The sequence below is a fragment of the Euphorbia lathyris genome, chromosome 1, assembly GCF_963576675.1.
Source record: "Euphorbia lathyris chromosome 1, ddEupLath1.1, whole genome shotgun sequence".
In the NCBI taxonomy this organism is placed as follows: Eukaryota; Viridiplantae; Streptophyta; class Magnoliopsida; order Malpighiales; family Euphorbiaceae; genus Euphorbia; species Euphorbia lathyris.
This window is the reverse complement of record NC_088910.1, coordinates 94,136,455-94,158,332: the sequence shown is the minus strand read 5'-3', so window position 1 is coordinate 94,158,332 and position 21,878 is coordinate 94,136,455. Positions and strand designations below refer to the sequence as shown.

At 33.5% G+C, this 21,878-nt stretch overlaps 2 protein-coding genes across 2 annotated transcripts; both read left to right on the top strand.

Moving 5' to 3' along the window:
- The first annotated feature begins 2,198 nt into the window (after positions 1-2,198).
- Positions 2,199-5,781, top strand: LOC136207370 (uncharacterized). The gene is made up of 6 exons (XM_065998638.1): positions 2,199-2,441; positions 3,039-3,372; positions 3,469-3,685; positions 3,936-4,473; positions 4,552-4,650; positions 5,055-5,781. Exons 1-6 carry the CDS (start codon positions 2,378-2,380, stop codon positions 5,309-5,311), a joined length of 1,509 nt encoding a protein of 502 aa, XP_065854710.1. The 5' UTR covers positions 2,199-2,377; the 3' UTR covers positions 5,312-5,781.
- A 12,079-nt stretch (positions 5,782-17,860) lies between these two features.
- Positions 17,861-19,237, top strand: LOC136207364 (delta(3,5)-Delta(2,4)-dienoyl-CoA isomerase, peroxisomal-like). The gene is made up of 2 exons (XM_065998633.1): positions 17,861-18,600; positions 18,768-19,237. The coding sequence occupies exons 1-2, from the start codon at positions 17,964-17,966 to the stop codon at positions 18,959-18,961; spliced, it is 831 nt and encodes a 276-aa protein (XP_065854705.1). The 5' UTR covers positions 17,861-17,963; the 3' UTR covers positions 18,962-19,237.
- Positions 19,238-21,878: the final 2,641 nt, after the last annotated feature.

The window sequence follows — 21,878 nt, the reverse complement described above, 5'->3', positions numbered from 1 at the left end:
TAATAAAGTGATATTTGAGTCGGACTCGTTGGAAGCCGTCAATGCCATTTATTCCAAAAGAGAAGATCTTTCTGAGTTTGGGGACATTATCAATCAATGCCGATCTGCCTTATTACTGAACAGCGGTTCTACTGTCTGCTTTATTAGAAGACAAGCTAATAGCTTTGCATATGCTTTGGCTCGGGCGGCTAATCTATATGCTAGTCTTAACCTCTTTGATGTTTTCCCGTCTTTTATTTCTGATTCTGTTCTGAACTTTTTCCATTCCATGGCTCATTAATGAAATTTATCTTCAAAAAATAATAATTTGATATAAGATATGTTACCCTCTAGTAAGAATTGAAAGGTTAGTAGTACTGTTGCAACTCAATTATTATTTATCCATGAAAATAAAACACCTTATGCATAACGCTCTATATTTGGCATATATTGAAAACACACTCACTCATGCTCATCTTTGATTCATAATTGTTTTTAACTGTTGTGAGCATGGACTTTTTCCGACCCTAGTGATGGGTTTACGTTACACTCTAGCTAATAGTTGGTGTAGGTGGACTCCACACGACACGCTGTGCGAGATACGAGCTAAGGACCCGAACCCTGTTTTCTGAGTCATTTTAGTTCGTTTTACTTTATTCTATCAAATTCTATTTTTGATCTAGCATTTCTGAAATTAAAATACTCGAAGTCTAAAAGGACCTTCGATCGAAGACATGTTTCTCGATCGAGGATGAGGGTCTTCGATCGGCGATCTTTGACGGTTTTCGGGCAGCTTTTAGCCAGTTTTTGTCCACTCTCCACTACTAAAGGGAGAGTAAACTACCAAGACAGGAACAGAGAGGTGGAGAATCACATTTTGGAAAGAAAAAAGAAAGAAAAAGAGTGGAAAAGAGTGAAATTGATTGAAATAAAGTGAAATCCACTTGAAAGTAAGTGAAATTGAGTGAAAAAGTGAGGTTTTCTACATAAAGCTTACCAAAAAATACATCATTTTGAGCGGTTGAAACACCCCAAATGCACAAATTACAAAGGTTTTAGTTCGAAGAAACACGTTTATCACAATTGTTCTTCACTAAACGTCAATTCTGAGTTATTACACTTCTAGAATTTACCTTTTTGGGTCAAATCTACTCCAAATCGATGGTTTTCGGTTTAGTCTAGTGGAATACCACATTCTAATCACTTCAAATCTCTTGCTGCACGGGTCTAGGTTGCTGCTCAAGGTCTCAATCACATGTTCGTCGGCCTATCTTTTACAAATAAACTGGAAAAGCGTCTCAGAGGTAACATCTGAAGGGTTTTAAAAGCCTGTTCCATACTGTTTGCACGTTGTTTATTTAAATTTCGCATTTCTCCCCTTGTTTTCTGGTTCCGACACTAAAACAAAGGGTCTGCCCGAAAGGTTTTCCTCGATCGGGGATCTTCCCAAATCGGTGACAGGGAACTTTTCGGGCAGAAACTTGTTTTCTTGTCCGGGTAGTTTTGGTTTTCTGTTTTTTCGGTAAATTTAATACATTTCAGCCATCTTTGCAAATGAAGATAAAATCAATCCCGAGATAAGGGTATTTTAGTCGTTTCTGTTAAAATCTATCTAGACATCTAAATTAGGCTTCGGAATAATTGCATGCGACATGCAAGATCTTAGGAATAAATGAGTCCTACTTGATCGAGTCCGGCGTCGTAGTTAAATCCAAAAAACAGGCCCCAAAGTACCCGCAGTTAACGTTTATTATCTTGCAGGTTTAATAGATTTAATTCCTAGGGCTAGATCTGATGTATTTGGGCTATTTGTGTCATTTGTGAATTGATGGAATAATTTTATATTTCAGTATTTATTTATCGTTTTCGAACGATCAAACGATATTTAACTGAAACTGGAATAGAAATATTTGGTATTTTTAATAAAAGACAAATCTACGCGTTTATTAGTAGGTTTTTTATTCAAAAACATTTAATACAAAAGGTCTATTCAAATTTCAAGTAGGAGTAAAATTAGTTCTACTCAGAAATATTATTAGGTGCAAAATTTTATCATTTCAAATATTAACAATAAATCAGCACTTCTCAACAAAGTAAATTTAAAATTTATCCTTATTATTATTTTTTTAAGAGGTCAATTATGAATCTTATTTATTTTTTCTAAAATATAGGGCTTGTATGAGCAACCTAAATTGGTCATACATATATCCTTTTATGGAATAGATTTATAAGAGAACATTTTCAGAATTTCTAATTCAATGGGATCCATTTACTTTGTTTCAATATATCAACAATGCACATGACAAGTACAACAACCGCTAGATAAATACACGCGCAGCTGCCATTGATGTTGTTGGATTGGAGCAAGTTTTGGGTCAACTAAACTTGAAACTCGAAAATGGCCGCTTTTGCAAAGCCACTCCCTATTTCAACTCAATCAAGTTCAAGGATCTGCACCTCAGGTAACACTACTCAATTTTCAACCTACTTCTTCTGTTTCCTTACCGTTCTTGAATTTTTTCTTCTTTCAATAACTTTACTACTTGATTCACTACACATAGATGATCTGGTATGAAGTATGATTCATGGAAACCCTTTAAAAAACCCAGTGAAATAGACAATCTCTGCTGGTTTTCTGTTTTCCGACTGAATCTAATTTGTCCATGAAATGTATTTTCATGTTTATTGATAATTGAAATTTAAAATTTAATTGACAAATGCGTTCGGTTTTAGTCTCAAGAGTAGCTAGGAAGGATTGGAAGAATGGAACAATGACCGAGTCAATAAACATGATAGTTTTTGAAAATATACTCTAATTTGTTTTAGGAGCTATTGCATATCATAAATTTCAGAACGAACAGATAAAAAGGGGTTCTGCTACTCAACATTACATTAAGGCGCATTAAAAGCGTTTATATTGCAGAAAATAAGCAACTTTAAATAATTTGATATCTAGTAGAATTTGAGAACGAGATTAATCTGTTTTAGCATCCTAATTGTCGTCTGTTTGCTGCATTGCTGATTCTTTATTCTTCATTTTATGTTTTTGGTCTTCATAGGAGAGGAGCAATGGCTTGGTTGTTTTCAACTGAAGCCAAATCGGTGGAGTTTAAGGTCCTCAAATGGGTGTAGTACAAGAGCAAAAGCTGCTTTAAATGCTGATACGAAAGCTATTGGAATTCCTCGCCAATGGTATAATCTTGTTTCAGATCTTCCTCTGAAACCTCCCCCACCACTGCATCCACAAACTTATGAACCAATAAAACCAGAGGATTTAGCGCCTCTCTTTCCTGATGCCTTGATTAAGCAGGAAGCAAGTACTGAAAGATTCATAGACATACCTGAAGAAGTTCTTGATATATACAGCCTTTGGCGACCAACTCCATTGATCAGGTTCAGTCTTGTATTCTTTAAAAGTATGCTATTATTTGTATGTTTTGTACCTTGCACTCTCTTAGGAGCATTATATGAATTTTGAGTTGAATTTAGGGCCAAGAGGTTAGAGAAACTTCTCGGTACACCGGCTAAAATTTACTACAAATATGAAGGCGTCAGCCCTGCTGGATCACATAAGCCCAATACTGCAGTTCCACAAGTTTTCTATAATGCACAACAAGGCATAAAAAAGGTTGTGACAGAAACAGGTGCTGGCCAATGGGGAAGTTCACTAGCCTTTGCTTGCAGCTTATTTGACCTAGGCTGTGAGGTAAGAATCCTTATTGCTTTACCGAATTAATATCTCATTATCCAGATTTTACTCCTATGTTGCAAATGTTTATCAATTGCAGCTTCATTATAATCTCCTATGCAATTAATATAATTTAAGTCAAATTGCCTTCTAGACATGTAATCATTGTTGAACTTTACTGTTTCTCTGCATACTAGTGCCATTTGATGTTTTGGGTTCAAATGCTAAACATAATTACTTCTTACGTTGATTTTGAATCTTTGTATAGGTGTGGCAGGTTCATGCATCGTATGATCAGAAACCATATCGTAGATTAATGATGGAAACTTGGGGTGCAAAAGTACATCCGTCACCATCAACTGTTACGGAGTCAGGGCGCCAAATCCTGCAGAAGGATCCTTCAAGCCCAGGAAGTTTAGGAATAGCTATTTCAGAAGCTGTGGAGGTAGCAGCATCAAATGTTGATACTAAGTATTGCTTGGGGAGTGTGCTCAATCATGTTTTGTTACACCAGACAGTTATAGGTGAAGAATGCCTGAAGCAAATGGAAGCTATAGGTGAAACTCCTGATGTGATTATAGGGTGTACTGGTGGAGGCTCCAACTTTGCAGGACTCAGTTTTCCGTTCATTAGGGAGAAGCTGAACGGGAAAATCAACCCTGTAATAAAAGCAGTTGAACCTGCAGCTTGCCCTTCACTAACAAAAGGCGTTTATGCATATGATTTTGGTGATACGGCTGGGATGACTCCATTAATGAAGATGCATACACTAGGGCACGATTTCATTCCTGACCCTATTCATGCTGGTATGCAGAATTTCAATTAAGGAGTCATGTTCAAATTTCTTATCCTTCTTTACCAATAGCATATTCTCTGTTCTATAGGGGGATTGCGTTATCACGGTATGGCACCATTGCTTTCACATGTCTATGAGTTGGGCTTCATGGAGGCAATGGCAATTCCTCAGACTGAGTGCTTTCAGGGTAAGCTTCTCTTCCTTTTTCTGCACTTAAACCAGTAAGTTTATCCCATAAATGGCTGCAATGTGATTTCTAAATTTTCAGTAGAATTATGTTAGAGATAATAAACACCATTCTTGTAACCTTATTTATCAACATAAGCTTTTGGGTTGAATGGTTATTTAACGCATTAGAGCCTATTAAATCAAAAGGTCTAGAGTTTGAGTCTGTAAATCCCATTTATGAGTTAAATTTCAGCACTTATACACGCTTCAAGCCCAAAGGAATTCGTGTGGCAGCTTACACTTTTGATAGGTTCCATTAAAAAGAGAGGAGCTCTAGTTAATAATGATTATAGACCATCCAATAGTTTTGGCTCAGTGAGACGGAGTCTCCTCTGGAGTTGTAATATTGTGACCGTATTGCAGGTGCTATCCAATTTGCTAGATCTGAAGGGTTAATACCTGCGCCTGAACCAACTCATGCAATTGCAGCCACCATTAGGGAAGCTCTGCATTGCAAGAAGACTGGAGAAGCAAAAGTGATTCTTATGGCAATGTGTGGACATGGCCATTTTGACCTTACATCATATGAGAGGTATCTGCAAGGAAATATGGTTGACTTGTCATTTGACGAGGAGAAAATCCAAGCGTCATTGGCCAAAATTCCGCAGATCATGGTGTGAAGCGAAGCATACAATTCAGTTGTGATAATTCTGATCCTCAATACCTGTGCCAGGTACACCTTAATTTTGACATTATAGAGAAGTCAGAAAGTTTCCAAATATGATACCTAGGCTATAAGTTCCCAAAAAGAAAAAAAAAAGGGGTCTCTGAACTAGTTAATTTGGGATGAGTGACACTGAATGAAAAGAAAATGTAGTTTGTGTTGTCACCCATATGTTATACTTTTTGCTCTCTTTTCTTTTCTTGACCAAATGTGTGACTTGCCCTGAATTAGATAGCTCAAGAGTCTATTTATATATAAAATAAGAAGTTTTGAGCCATTTTGTACTTATAGCCAGCCCATGCTACCTATCTGATTCAAACATTTCCAAGAGTAGTTGCTCGTTGATGTGTGTATTAAAAATCGTGTAATAGCATAAAAGCTCAACACTGCTGCTAATGTTTACTTATCATTTTTTTTTTCTCTCAACTTCTATTTCTGAATGTCTTCTATTTGTTGTAACTGTCATCTCTTGATTTACGCTTTCAACTTTTTTTTTTTTTTTTAAGTTTTGGTATTTCCTTCAACAAGACTTTTGCTCAATTTGTTTCCATATTCCTGTAAATCATATATATATATATATATATATGTATATGTAAATAAGTGCAATCAATATTTCAATATGCATGTATGTGAGGAATTTTTTTTGGAGAGATTTTACTATACATATACTTCCGATGTACCATATGATCCATACGTCGAGCTGATTATTTGAGGTCATATTATTATTATTATGTGTGTAAAACCTAGAAGCTAGAGTTTAGAAGAATCCGGACATCCCAACTAGGTTGGTACTAGGGTTGTAAATGAGCCGAGTCGCTTTTGAGCGGCTTGACATTCGGCTCCATAAAAGTTCGATCATAATCGGCTCGATTTATAAAAAAAAATCCCGAGTTTGAGCATGATTTTGAAGCTCGATTCTTAAATGAATCGAGCTTAAACAACGCCAAAACTCGGCTTGAAAGCTCACACAGTTTCAGTTATAGATAGGACTTTGTTCCAACAGCTGCCACACGTGAGATCCTGATCGTCTTCTTCATACCTTTTTTCTATTTGGCAGCTTTTTCCTTCAAAACACATTCTCAAACAGCGGATGCCTTGAACAAGCTCATGAACTAGCTCGATTATAATGTTTATTAGGGGTGTGCATCGGTACAAAACCGAACCGAACCGAACTGAAAAAACCGAATACCGAAATGATCAAAATAATTCACACCGACACCGAACCGAATAATAGGTAAAACCGAATTAAAACTGAACCAAAATATGCGATTCGGTTCAGTTTAAACCGAACAAACCAAATTAAGTTAAAAATAATAAATAACAAATAAAAATCACTATATATTCTCATTACCTCAACAACAACAAAAACAACAACAAAAATTGAAATATTTCCAAAATATATCTATATTGAGTTATTATCTCAACAATAAAAAGGGCGGTCCGGTCGTACTACGCGTTCCCGCTGAGCAAGGGTCCGGGGAGGGGTCCCACCACAAGGGTGTACTGGGGGGCAAGCCTTCTCCTGCCAATTTATTTGGCAAGAGGCCGCTCCTAAGACTCAAACTCGTGACCTCTTGGTCACACGACAACAACGTTTACCGTTGCGCCAACGCGCGCCCTCAGTTATTATCTCAACCATAATTAAAAAAAATATGTGTATATATATATATATATATATATATATATATATATATATATATATATATATATATATAAATGTAAAATATGTGTAATTCGGTGCGGTTCGGTTTTTTTACATTTTCTGTTAAACCGAATACCGAAATATACTTAAAATTAAAACCGATGCCGAACCGAATTGTTAAGAAACCGAATTCACTCGGTTCGGTTCGGTATGCGGTTTAAACCGAATCGATGTACACCCCTAATGTTTATGGACTGACAAGCTCGATTCTATTATTCTTTTTTAGTAATAGTATTTCTACAAAAGAGGAAATGTAAAACGACATAGTTTCGTGTGAAATTTTAGTTTTGTCGGTTTCAAAACTACGTAGCTTTTAACATAATTAACGAGCTGTTTGCGGGCAAAATTCATAAACAAAATTAATAAGTTGTTCGTGAGGAAATCTCGTGAACAAATAAATGAAATGCTCATTATTAAATAATTTTCTTAATGAACAAATCTCAGACACTGCGAAGGGATTGCCGGAATTACTAAAACAATTGTTTTCGCATTGCAGTTGTTGTAACTGCGAAATATTTGTTGCTTGTTTTGTTTTCGCACTTGGGTTAACTGCGAAAGAATTGATAACTGCGAAGTATTTTTTATGCCAATTTTTTTTATAATATGATTCCAATAAGAGAAAGAGAGAAATATCTCTGGATGATAGTCTGAAAGGCATCAAATTCAAGTATCTTTTTAGCTTGAATGTAAATGCATCAATCACAGTGAGGGTTGACTTGGATGTAATGAAGAAAGTGAAGAATAATTTGTCAAAACAGCAGATGAAAATGTTTAAGATGAGTTGTTTCAGACATTTGGTGGATATGGAACTGTGCACATTATCTACTCCCATATGTCACAGTGTGTTAACTAGAGAGATTACTCCACTTAAACCGAAACATAAAGAGATGTGGTTTAACACTAAAAGAGTTGAACTCAAATTTGGAGACTCTCTTGTAACCTCTCGAATCTGATTTTTGTTGAAATCTAAGCAATTTCGATTCACCATCCACGTATGTCATGGCTTTCCCTTTGTTTTTCATTGGTTGTTCCATGTGATCAAACACAAAACATGACTGGTTAATATATTGCTGCTGAGAAACAAACATATTGACAAAACAAATTAAAGAAAAAGAGTATGAAGTATCAGAGAAAAAAAAACTGAGTTCTTCGCAATACTTCACAATTAAGTAACTGAGAACCCTTTTCCCATAACCCTAAAGCCTCCGCACTTTTTGCTCGCAGTTTACAATTCTGGGGAGCAAAATCACCAACTACGAACCCATCGGGTTGGATAAAAACCTCCGAATTCCAAACTCCTAAGGTGCAAACTACCTTAAAATATATAAAATTAATTTATGTATGTAAAATCAATAAAATACTTACATGAAGAGTTTGAATTTTGGATTGATGTATGAAATTGAAATTTGATTGCATAAAGGATGAGAAGTGAAGTATAAGTGGCGTTAAGTGATAATATATACACTGAGTTGGGAAAGAAGACAATGAAAATATTTAGTTTGGTGGCATGTGTTGTAGTGAGTCTAAAAATATAACGGATTTCTCCATAGGATTTTGTAATTAACCCTTAAAATAATGACTATTAAAATTATTCCTATCTCAAACATAAGAAAATATTAAATTTGATCTCCTCTTTCATAAAAATACTAAATTTGATTAAGTGACATTTAAAATAACAAGTTAAAAAATCGTGCTTGTCTGAAACATAAGAAAATAATAAATTTGATTTTCTTTTTCAAAAGTGGTAAAGACTATGTTTACTTTGTTTTTGACAAAGTAAGTCTTATCTTGTGTGTTTTCATCATTGAATTAATTTTATACTCCATCATCTAATGGTGAAAACACACCAGGTAATAGTACTTTGTCAAAAATAAAGTAACCATAGAAGGGACTTTCAAAATAATATATTAAATTTGATTAAGTGACATTTGAAATAACGAGTAGAAAAATCGGTCAACATAAGTAAAAAAAAAAAAGTTGAATTTCATAAAGTAAACAGCGAGTTTAAAAATTGTGCATGTTTCAAACATAAGTTTCAAAAAGTATTAATTTTTGATTGACATTTAAAATTGCTTCAAAAAGTGACATTTAAAACAATGAGTATAAGTTCATTAAAAAAAAAAAAAAGACAATGAGCATAAAAATTGTGCATGTCTCAAACATAAGTTAAAAAATATTAATTTAATAGCCAGATAAAACTGATTTTTCAAATTGAAATGCAGAAGGGAAAGGGAGAAGAGAGAAAACTTCTCATGCAATTTTTGGTCGAAATAATTGTGGGAGTCATTGTTCTTGCAATTCCAATACGAGTGCGGTTAAAGCCAAAGGTCTTTCCAAATGTGCGACTCCACGGATCAAACACTCAACCAGGGATCAAGCAATCATCTTTAACCACTGCGACCGGCATCTATTGGGTCTTCTCATGCAATTTGCGTAATCGAAATGCATAAGAAGAAATAACAGAAAGACTAGTTAACTTATATGTCCAAGCCATTACTGTAACGACCTGATCCGGGGTGGGTGGGGCCGGGGTAAGAAGGCCTAAGCAAGGAGCGGCCCTAAGGGATGGCGATGAGTTCAGGAATGAACTGAACCCCACATCGGAAATGGAGAGGGAGTGATGGAGCTTATTAGTAAGATGTGAATCCAATACATGCAAACGCGTTTTAAAGCCGTGAGGCCCAAAGTGTTGGATTTGGGCCAGAGCGGACAATATCTACATGGTATTGGACCGGGATGTTATACATACACTGTCTGTATTAATGAAATATAAGAATTAAAATCAATTAATTGAAAATCAAAAGATGATGAAACTGAAATAAAATTAATCAAATAAAATGTATGAACATTCTATTTTAAAAAGAAAATAATTAAAAATAAATACTAAAACCGAATAATATGATAAGAGAAAAAAATTGGTCAAAACTATTTTCAGAGAAAAAAGTAAAAATAAATAAGTACAAGGATCAAAAGTGAAATTAGTTTAGGTATAAAAAAAGTATAAACAAATAAGTACATGGATCAAAATTAAAATAAAAAATTAAAATTTAGTCAAAAATATTTTTTGAGGAAAAAAATTAAAAATATATAAGTACAATGATCAAAAATAAAATTAATTAAAAGATAAAAAAGTAAAAATAAATAAATATATGGACCAAAATAAAAAATTTAAAAGTAAATTAGAATTTTATAAGGAAAGTAGAAGTTCAAGATAGTAAGAGAGCCAAAGGGAATAGAAAACCTTAGGGGTTGGGAAATGAGATTAGATGAGTTAGATGTAAACACAAAACTAAAAAATGGTAAAATGAATGATTCAACTAATAAAACAAATACAAGCAAAGAGAATAAAACCTCACATTTCCCTTACTATTTCCTGAAACCCCTAAAACAAACGTCTCTTAAGTGATTTTAGCCCTTTCTTTTAAAACTAGAGTTGTAATCTAGCGGAGCCTAGTCAAGTTTTGACATGCTCATGCACGGCTCATTAGAAAAATGCCGAGCTCTAGCTCTAGCTCGAGCTCAATATTATATTCATGGGCTGCTTACGAGTTGTTGTGAACTTATTAACGAGTTTTGCTCACGAAGAACTCGTTAATTCAATTCATGAATTTTGTTCGTAAACAACTCATTAATCATATTGATTTGAAATTTCTTTAACACAAAAATATGAATAGTTTTAAAATTTACAAAACAACCTTCTTTTATATTTTTCTTTTATAAAAATATTAGTATTAAAAGAATAATTGAATCAAATTTATTCACGAACTTTATAATCGAATTTGTTTATAAACTTGTATATAAACCTATAATCGAGAGTTTATGTAGGAGCTGCGATATTGACTCATTTACCGCCAATTTAGAACCTTCTTCTAATTTCTTTGTTGATGTATATTGGTTGTCGCACATGATAAATAATGATGTTGCACTTTAGTCATTAACTAATACTTTTGATTAATTTATTTAGAAAAACTTTTGGATTAATTAGTTTTTGATATTTTTGTATATTAATGTTCGATAGTGGTGGAGCCATCCCACTGAAATTATTATTTTTACTTTTTTAAAATTATATACACAAAAGCATTATTATTGTGATAACATTTTATAGTATTTTAACCCCACAATTATATGTATATAAAGAAAACTAATATTTGCATCAATTAATGTTCACTTGAGACAGATCATTTAAGATAAAGATTTTAAGTTGGAGTCTTAAAGTATACATAAAATTTTAATTAAGAGGATAAATCTAAAAATTGTTTGATGAGCATCGAAAAATCGGATAAACTAATAAAATTATATTTACAACCAATTAAGGTTGGTTCAGTAATAAGAGGCTTTTTTGTTTTTTTTTTTCGTGATAAATGGTTCGAACTCACAGCTTCTCATCTTTAATTTATGATATGTACCAATTAAATTATACTAATTTAGTAGTTAAAGTCGCTTTTGTATATGAGATGAGTGTATTAAATACTGTATGTTACATATATAATTAGTATGTCATAGTATTACTTTTTATAGATGTAAGACAACTTTTTTTCTTTAAAGTATTTTTTATGTTAATTTAAGACAAGAAGTCGGTTTGGTTCAGTTGTTATTATTAGTTGTTTATTGTTTACTATTATTAATTAGTTGATTTTTAAGCTAATAAAAATTGTTTTTAAGTTTTACCAATACCTTTTATTTCATATATAGAATTGAAAAGAAAAAACTCTAGCTCCGAAAAATATAACCAAATAAGCACATTAATATGATATTATAGCATTTTGTATAAGGTTGATGGTTAAAAAAAGGGATAATGACCAAATTTAACCATAACATTTTAGAGGATACTAATTTTTCTTGTAGTGGGAAATGCAGATTTAGTCTTAACATACAAAATTGTAGAAATTTAACCCTAACGTTTTCAAATGAGACCAATTTTAATCATGTTAAAATGCTAAGAACTAAGGGTGCGTTTGACATTGCTTTCCTAGAACTCAAAAACAGTTTTCCCTAAAAGCAACGCTTGGTACATGCAAAACTACTTTCTTTAAAAGTTTGGAAAGCTGTTTTTAGGAAAAGCTACAATTTGTAACGTTTGGGGAAAATAGATGTCACAGCTTATCAACAAAGCTGATTTTTTTTTTGATAAAAATAATCGTAACTTTCATCATAATTTTTTTAGAAGAGATGAAATGATATTATTGATCAGCTCTCAAAACAGAAACAAAAAAAAGGAGGAGGGACAACACCGCAAGCTCCACAATCTGACTCAGAATCAATCGCTCTAGCTAAAGTATGAGCTACATGATTGGCAGATCGACTAACAAATTGAACATAACAATTAAGCATAGCTCTTACAAAAGCTTTACAGTCATTAACAATTAAACCAAACATATAGATCAAATCGGCCTGATCATTGATAGCTTGAACTAAAAGTTGAGAATCTGATTGAAGCGTGACATCTTGAAACCCATTTGCCTTCAGCCAACTTAAAGCTTCCCACGCACTAAGACCTTCAGCAATCAACACATCAGATGTGTAAGGAAGCCTACCATTTCCACTAAACACAAAACCAGTAGAGTTCCTCAAGATGAAACCATATCCAACACATTGAGATAATGGAAACACAACATCATCGACATTACAAATAAGCAAACCAGGGCTAAAGGGTAACCAACGAGTTGTCAAGCTGGGGGCAGTAGAAGCAATAGGCTGATGGGTATGACACTGGTTCCATCGAGATAAAAAAGTGATGGTTGTGCTAAAAATTACTACCATCGATAAAGAAGTGTTACTGCAAACTAGATGATTCTGATTACGCCATATACCTCAATAGATAACCTCTAAACACTTGAATATCGGTCTCATTACCAACTAAGCATTTAGCACCCCTTAGGGACAAAGACCTTGAGCTTTCAAAATACTACGCCATAAGAAACTCTAATTACTCTTTAATTCAGCCCCATGAAAATCAGTATTAGGAATATCAGGATACGGGAGCCAAGGATCGCCCAACACTTGAATATCAGTCCCATTACCAACTAAGCATTTAGCACCCCTTACGGACAAAGATCTTGAGCTTTCAAAATACTACGCCATAAGAAACTCGAATTACTCTTTAATTCAGCCTCATGAAAATCAGTATTAGGATAATATCTCGCTTAATACACCAAGAGAATTTGGGTTGGAAAAGAGACGCCAACTTTGTTTAGCCAAAAGCGCTAAAGTGGTTCTACTTTCGAAATCCCATTCCCCTTTGGTATTTAGGTAAACACAATCGATTTTAAGATCTCTAACTAATATCTTGTTGATTTTCACTAGAAGAACCTCAACAAAAGGAATTCATATTCTTTCGAGCTTTGTGGAGAGAGTGACAATGATCTCAAAGAAACTCATCGCATAAGACGGGATGGCTTGAAGGTCCGACTTGATTAAAACTTCTTTCCTTGCTCTAGAGACGAATTTAGACTTCCAACTAAAAATTTGGACTTTCATTCTTTCTTCAAGATAATGAAAATTTCGGGGTTTTTATTTCTGCCAATAAGACAAAGGAGCCCCAAGTAGCTACCGACCATGCATTTGAATAAACCTCAAACAAATTGTGCAGCTCTTGAGAAACCGACAGAAAACAATTTCTACTGAAAATATTCAATGTAACTTAATATTATATTTATTTCTTGACTTCTAAAATTTTTAGTGTGTGTTTACCAAACACTTATCAGATTTTTCCCACATCATTTTTTCTCACAGCACTTTCCCCCACAATATGTTTTGTTGGTCACGACAACGCTAAATTGGCATTAAGTCTGCTATTTTATAAGCTAATCACAAATTTTTTTTATGGAAGTGGCTAAATTGTTTATTGAGTTACTAATATAGTTACGAATAACCAACAAAAAATGTACGAAACTGCTTTAGTTTATCAATAAATTTGTTTAGAATATCTAATGTAACAGTTCACTAATAGTTAAACCTGCAATTTTAAAACAATTAATATTAAATTTATACCATTTTGTACATTACGGTTAAATCTACACTTTCCTAGAAAGTTAAGATTAAATTTCCCACTTACTCCTAACATTTTTTTCTTTGTCTACATATCACTAATTCAAATTTGAGCCTCTTAGATTTCTTTCCGTAGGCAATCATGTCTTAACAAGTATTTTTATTACAACTATATTTTCATTGCAAGCTGCGCCTCAATGATCGTCTTCTAACTTCTGTCGTTGCAAACTTCTAGTCTGAATCTTTCCTTAAATGGTTGATAGAGAGAGACGTTTGTATGACATGGTCTTCTATCAGTTTTGTTTCTTTTGGAATGTTTGAGTTGACTGAATGTCAACAGGCTTTTGGTTCCAGATTTGGGTTATGAGCCAGACTTAAGCTTTGGGCCGTTAATTCTTTTAAGGCCTTTTTAAGTTGTCTTCAATTTATGTTTAAATATGATCAACACTTAACAAACACATTAGCATAAAACAACTTAATTCAATTCTAAAATTAAATACTTTGGGAATCTAATTCCTTAATAGTTATTTTTTCATAATAAAAAAACTCCATAGAAGTTGTGTTTCAATAGTTAGATGTTTCAAATGCATTCCTATATGGAACTTTGGATGAAACGGTTTACATGCAACTGCCACCTGGTTTTATTCACCCTGATCATCCAATCCATGTCTGCAAATTAAAGAAAAGTCTCTATGGCCTTAAACAAGCACCTCGAATGTGGCACAAATGCTTAACTAATTCACTCACTCAACTTGGATTCATTTGTTCAAAAGTGGACACATCTTTCTATTGTTTTCATGCTCATGGAAGTCATATGTTTTGCCTTCTATATGTTGACGATATCTTAGTCACCGAGAGTTGTGACATGGTCATGACATGTCTTGTACATCAACTCAAGTCTCATTTTGCTATTCGAGACCTTCGTAAAATCTCTTACTTCTTTGGATTGGAAGCTACTTGGACCCGTTCGTCTCTTCACTTAAGTGAGAGGAAATACATCAATTACTTACTATAAAAATAAAAAAAATGGCAGATTCCAAGGGAATTTCCACACCATCATATGCCTCTACCAAGTTAAGCATCAATAATAATGAACTCTTTGACGATCCAGGTTTTATCATAGTATCATGGGTGGTCTACAATATCCTACCATCACAAGGCCTGATATCAGCCATCTAGTTAACAAGGTCACTCAATTCATGCATCATCCTACTAAGGACCATTTGAAAGTTGTAAAACACATACTTTGATATCTTCATGACACAACTACTCATGGCCTTAGAATTCATTGTGGCAAAAATCTTGACATTAATAGGTTTGCGGATGTTGATTGGAGTGGTGATCTCGATGATTGCAAGTCCACCATCGGGTATGTAGTTTTTGTCGGGCCCAATTTAGTATCTTGGAGGTCTCCTAAACAACACACTGTATCAAGGTCCTCAACTGAGGCTGAATATCGAGCACTAGTTTCTCTTACATCGGAAGTTTTGTGGTTACGAATGTTAATGCAAGAACTCGGTTTTGCTCCTCCAAAGCACTTGTCCTATGGTGTGACAATCTAGGTGTAACCTATCTCACAACTAAACTCATCTTCCATAATCAGTCCAAACATCTAAAAATTGATTTTCATTTCAAACGAGACAAAGTAGCACGCTAAGCCCTTCAAGTTTGCTACATTTCAACCATCGATCAAAAGGCGGACATCTTAACAAAACCCCTATTCAAAGCTCGCTTTCTTCAGCTAAAGGATAAATTAATAGTTACTCCACAATTAGTTTGAGGGATGATAAAGTTATACTTGGGGACCGTTTGTTTTGGGGGTTTCAGGAAAGGGTAAGGGAATGAGGAGATTTCATTCCTTTTGTTGGTGTTTATTTTATCAATTCAATCATTCCCCTTACCCTCTTTTAATTTTGGGTTTACCCCTAACTCCTCTAATCTCATTCCCCCCAACCCCCTGAGGTTTTCCATTCCCTTTCCTCTCTTTCTCACTAATTTAAACATTTACTCTCCTTATTAAATTTCATTTTAGTCTCTATTTTGTTTTTAATTTTATTTTGGTTCATATATTTGTTTATTCTTACTTTTTTAATCCTTGGAGTAATTTCACTTTTGATCCTTATACTTATATATTATTTATTTATTCTCACAAAAATATTTTTGACTAATTTTTACTTTTTTATTTTTATTTTTTTATCCCTAGACTAATCTCACTTTTGATCCTTATACTTATTTGTTTTTATTTTTTATCCTAAAAACTATTTGACAAATATTTTTCTTTTATCATATTATTCGGTTTTGGTATTTATTTTTAATTATTTTAAAATAATTATTTTCTTTTTAAAATAAAATATTTATGCATTTTCTTTAATTTATTTTATTTCTGTTTCTTCAGTTTCATCGTCTTTTGATTTTAATAGCTGAATAAATTGATTTTCATTCTTATATTTACATGTGATTAATTTATTAATATAGACATATTATTGTATAGAAATTATTGTTAAAAATACAAGTCTAATTTATTACCTCATTTGAACCAAACAACCACAAAGGGAATTATGGGTATATCATTCCCTTTGTGGAACTGAAACAAACAGAAAAGGGAATTCAGGGTCATTTCATTCATTTCTCTTTGTTTTCCTTTCTTGATTCTAGGGGTGTTCAAAAACCAAACTGAACCGAAATAACCGACCGAACCGATGCATTTCGGTTTTCGGTTCGGTTTTTGGACTATTAGGTTCGGTTTCGGTTTTAAATATTACAAAAATCGGTAATATCGGTCGGTTCGGTTTTTATGATAAAATAACCGAATTAACCGAAATAGAGATTAATTAGATTTATAATTTAGGTAGAGACTTTATATGACCGAGACTTTGTATTTTCCTCCGACCATCCAAAGAACGTAACTATTTATAAAATTTTTTTATCAATATTAAGTCTAATATATTAATATTGTTCTACTAAGAAAAATACATTAATACTGTTCAAACATTGCACTAATACTGATCAAATCAATAACATTAGTGTAAATTATGGTTGTAATGCGAATTGTGATCGTAGAAGATTGAAATTCAACTATTTATATCTTTAAAATTTTGAATCACTTTGATTTAACATTTTTTTTAATTACATTTTAATAAAGTTAATTTTTAATTTTTAATTTTCAAACTTTACATTTATGTTGTATATATGCTACTCAACTTGCGTAACTATTTTTAAAATTTTAGATTAAACTAAATTAATTAAAACTTATAAAATTATAAATATTAATTTATTTTTTATTTTAACTAGTTAGGTATGTGTTAAAATCGAAAACCGAACCAAACCGACCGAAATAATCAGTTCGGTTCAGTTCGATTCGGTTCTCATTTTTTATGTTATTCGGTTTTCGGTTATTTTGGTTCGGTTCGGTTTTCAGACCAAACCGACCGATAAACACCCCTACTTGATTTCATTTCGTTACCCCTATGCGAACCAAACACCCCTTATTATTCTTATTAACTATGCATAAATTAGTTCAAGTTATTTGAATTATTACAAAATGTAAGTTGTTATAACTAACCATATGTATAGTCTATGGGTGCAAGCTATGTGACAAATACTTTGGTTTTTTCGCCATGCAATGCCAACTTAATAAAATATTATAAAGGATTCTAATTATCTCAAAGAGTATTTTTATTATTATTATTATTATAATAAGTGTATTTTCATTTCAACGTGGTTGTAATAATGATTAAACACATCTTGAACATATTTAATTATATTTCTCAAAGTTGAAATAATACTTCTTTGGACTATAAAGTAGCTTGCAGTATCCTTCAAAAAAAAAAAAAAAAAAAAAAAGTAGCTTGCAGTATTTTCACGGCAGATCATCGGTTCCTCTACTTTCCTCTACAACCATATTCTCCGATCAGTGAATATGCAGCAGTACAAATCAATCTCGATCCAACAAAAAACCCCAAATTCCAGAGTCTTCTATTTATACCTTAACAACCCCTCCAAACTCAACGCCTTCCCCTACGAATTTTTCACAGAATTCCCCGCCGCCTTTGCTTCTCTGGACAAAAATCCCGATGTGGGCGTCATAGTCCTCTGTGGCGCCGGTGATCACTTCTGCGCCGGCGCTGACCTCAACGTACTCAAATACCTCGGCGATCAGGGCCTCGTAATCGAGAAGAGTCAAGCCAACGAGTGGCTCAGGCAAGAGATCAAGTTGTTACAGGACGCGTTCACGGCGGTGGAGCGGTGTAGGAAACCAGTGATAGCAAGTATCCACGGTTATTGTATTGGAGGAGCATTTGATATAGTGACTGCCTGTGATATAAGGTATTGTACTCAAGATTCCAATTTTATTCTCAAGCACGTCGATGTCGGGTTCACGGATGATATGGGGGCGCTGCAGAGGCTGCCGGGGATAGTCGGGTATGGTAACGCAATGGAAATGGCTTTGACTTGTCGGAAGTTTTCGGGTCAAGAGGCTAAGGATATGGGTCTCGTTTCTCGGGTTTTCGAGTCTAAACAAGCATTAGATGAAGGTGTGGCACTCATCGCTCAAGGTAAGATTATTATTTGATTTTTTTTTAACACCGTTAGTTAACGGTTAAATCGGATTGTTTTTACTAACGGAATGAACCGTTAGGTATCAACTTATAAATTTTTAAACCACGTCAGATTTATCTGTGTACTTTCTTCTAAATATTAATCATACATATATATTTCACAGGAATTGCAGCAAAGTCTCTCACAGCGGTGGCAGGAACAAAGGCAGTGATGTTAAGGAGTAGAGACTTGACTCTAGATCAAGGATTAGATTATATTGCAACTTGGAATGCTGCAACAGTTTATAGTTCTGGTGATCTAATGGAGGCCTTAAATGCAAAAGCTCAGAAAAGAAAACCTCACTTTGCGAAGCTTTGATATCAATATTTGCTCTATCATACTTGGTGTTTCCTCCTTATATCTAATACAACGGATTCTGATGTGTCTGTATTTCTTTTTTACAATATCTTTGATCAGGGTCGGCCCTGGGCCTAGGCTCGGGATGCACCGGCTTAGGGCCCAGGTCTGGAGGGATCCAAAAAAAATTCGAGTTATAAATAAATGGTTTATGTTTTAAATATAATAAATAAATTCATAGTAACAGAATTGTATTGCCTTGCTTTCTAACTAAAGAGGACATATGTTCGATTCTTACCTTTGTAATCTTTAATATATTTTTAATATATAAATGATATGGATAGTTAAGGATACAAAGACAAGTTTCATTTTATTGCCTCATGTTAGAATAACTCTTTTTAATTTGATTAAATTTAAAATTAAAAGAAATTTCATTTTATTACCATAATTTGATTAGATTTAAAAATCAAAAATTAGTTTATGCAATGATATGAATAAAAATCAATTTAAAATTTAAAAGGTGTGCCAAATTTTTACATTTTAATTAGTAAATTTTATATTAAATGGACCCTTGTAGTTTATTTTGCTTAGGGTCCCTAAATTGTAAGGACCGGCCCTGGCTTTGATATATTATTATCTTTTAAGTTCAATAAAAGCGACAATAATTTATCGAGACAATTGATGGTTAGTGCATCGTGTAAATTGCTATATTTATGAAGTTCCGAGATAAAATCGATATAGATTTGTATTTCCGATTGGGTTTATGGGAAGAAAATTATATATTGTAGTTCTATTTGGGCAACTCATGATTTCTAAAAAAAATGTTATTTCACTGAAAATATTGTTTTCGGTTACTTGAAATTAATTTCTTTTTCATAGCTATTATTTTTTGTGGATTCTGTGCTGGTTTAACCTATCTTGGTGTTAGATTTATAATTTACTTTATTTTACTGATAGGACTTGACAAATCACTTGAAGTAAAAGAATAAATAGAGGAGAATTCTACTTTTATACTTAAGTTAGTGATGATACTGGAAAATAGAGCTTTAGAGTAGTTGAAGGAGGAATTAGTTAGTGTTTTAAGACATTGTATCTGGTATTTATAATAACTTTGAAGGGTCCCTCGTAGTTTAGTAGACTTCCATGATGCAATATCTCAATGGTTTGTTAATTTCGGTTACTTTTGCGAATGTATGTTGCTTCTGTTTATTCTAGTAGAGAATAAGGGACCGAAGCGTGCATTTGAACTTTACCCTTTGATTGGCCATGTGTCTCGGGAAAGAAAATCGCATTGGTCCATGTAAACCCTTTATATGATAGTATGACATCGGAATAAATATATGCTTTCATAAACGAAAGATCGGGTTAAAATTAATTAATATGGGAAAGAAATTATTATCATAGAAAGATACCCCTAATACTGGCATTAGGAGCAATTTTACCTCTAACATTTAAAATTGTATAAGTTTACTCATAATGTTGGCAGCAAAGTGCAAATTACCCCTAACATCTAAAATTTTGCAATTTAACCATAAAGTTGGTAGCAAAGAGAAAATTAACCTCTAACATTGACAAGTTTGCTCAATTTGAGAAATAATTCATCAAACTATCTTCTCAGTCACGAATCGTGCCATCTACATGCATTATTTTACCACTCATTTGTAACAGATCACACCATATCATATGAATAGAATAGACGTGCTTTTAAAAAAAAAACATTTAAAAATTATACCGTATTTTGTATTAGCTGGACAAAAGAAATCCTGAAGGGATTATCCTAATACAAACACGAGTTTAAGACTTACCTCTTGTAGAGTAGAACTCATTGGGAAGATAAGCAGTGAATAAATCAGATCAACCATGATCTTGAATCACCAGTCATGAATCGCCCATATTGATATTAGTCACGAGGTGAAAATGGTGGATCCACGAAGTAAAGCTGACGTTTGAGATAGGGAGGAAGTGTGGCGCAGGAGGAGGGAGAAGGCACAGAGATTGTGTTTTGTATCTTGTGCAATTGACAGTGTGATTGGGATTAGGTGGCTATCTATTTATAGCCTTGGTTAAGCTTATAAAACCTTAACCCTAATCCTCCATCTTTTTGGATGGTCTTGGTCCGATTCCATTTTAGGCGAATTAGTTATTCGGTCCATAACCCGAATAATGCTAACATCTGCCATTCGCACATAATGGAACATATACAATCCTCATCTCAATCTCATATGATTGCAAATAGTTCATGCGACCGACATACTATCGAGAGCTCTAGTGTTATATACTCGTTGGAACGTATAGCTGCTCAATGTGCATGTATCAAAATTGAGACTATATCATCGTTGGAGATATATTTTAACATGGATCGTCTCTAGTGTATGTTTTATTCTAGATTCCAAATCACATCCACTGTAATAACATTGATCTCTATAGTTCTTCTGTTTTTCACAAATATGCAGATGTGCATAAGTGTTCGGACAGTGAAATACATAAACTTTTAAGATGTGAACTTAATGGATATCTTTCCCTTTTACTTTATTATTTCGATCATACTTTACCTTGATTATCCAGTCAGGTTCTTTTTGGTTGGAATCAGCACATCAACCTAAAGACGACCTTTCCAGGTTAATCACATTAGACTATAATTCTAGAATAAGTTAAGAGTCTTTAAGGATAAGGAATGTCGAGAAATCGTGATTTCACGATGTAAGTCTCACACTAGGAAAAGGTAAGATCGCCCCTTTTCCATCTTGTGATCGGCAAAGCACGCATGGTATGAAACATGTGTTATGTTGTTCAATTCTTTCTTGGAAAGAGAAGCATGTCTTTCATCTTAATACCATATAGAAGCATAGGTTCAGATGTAACAAAACATCTAACTTTAGTTTACTATATATAGTGATTATTTCCGGTTGTATAGACAGAAGTTTTTAAGTCATTTCAA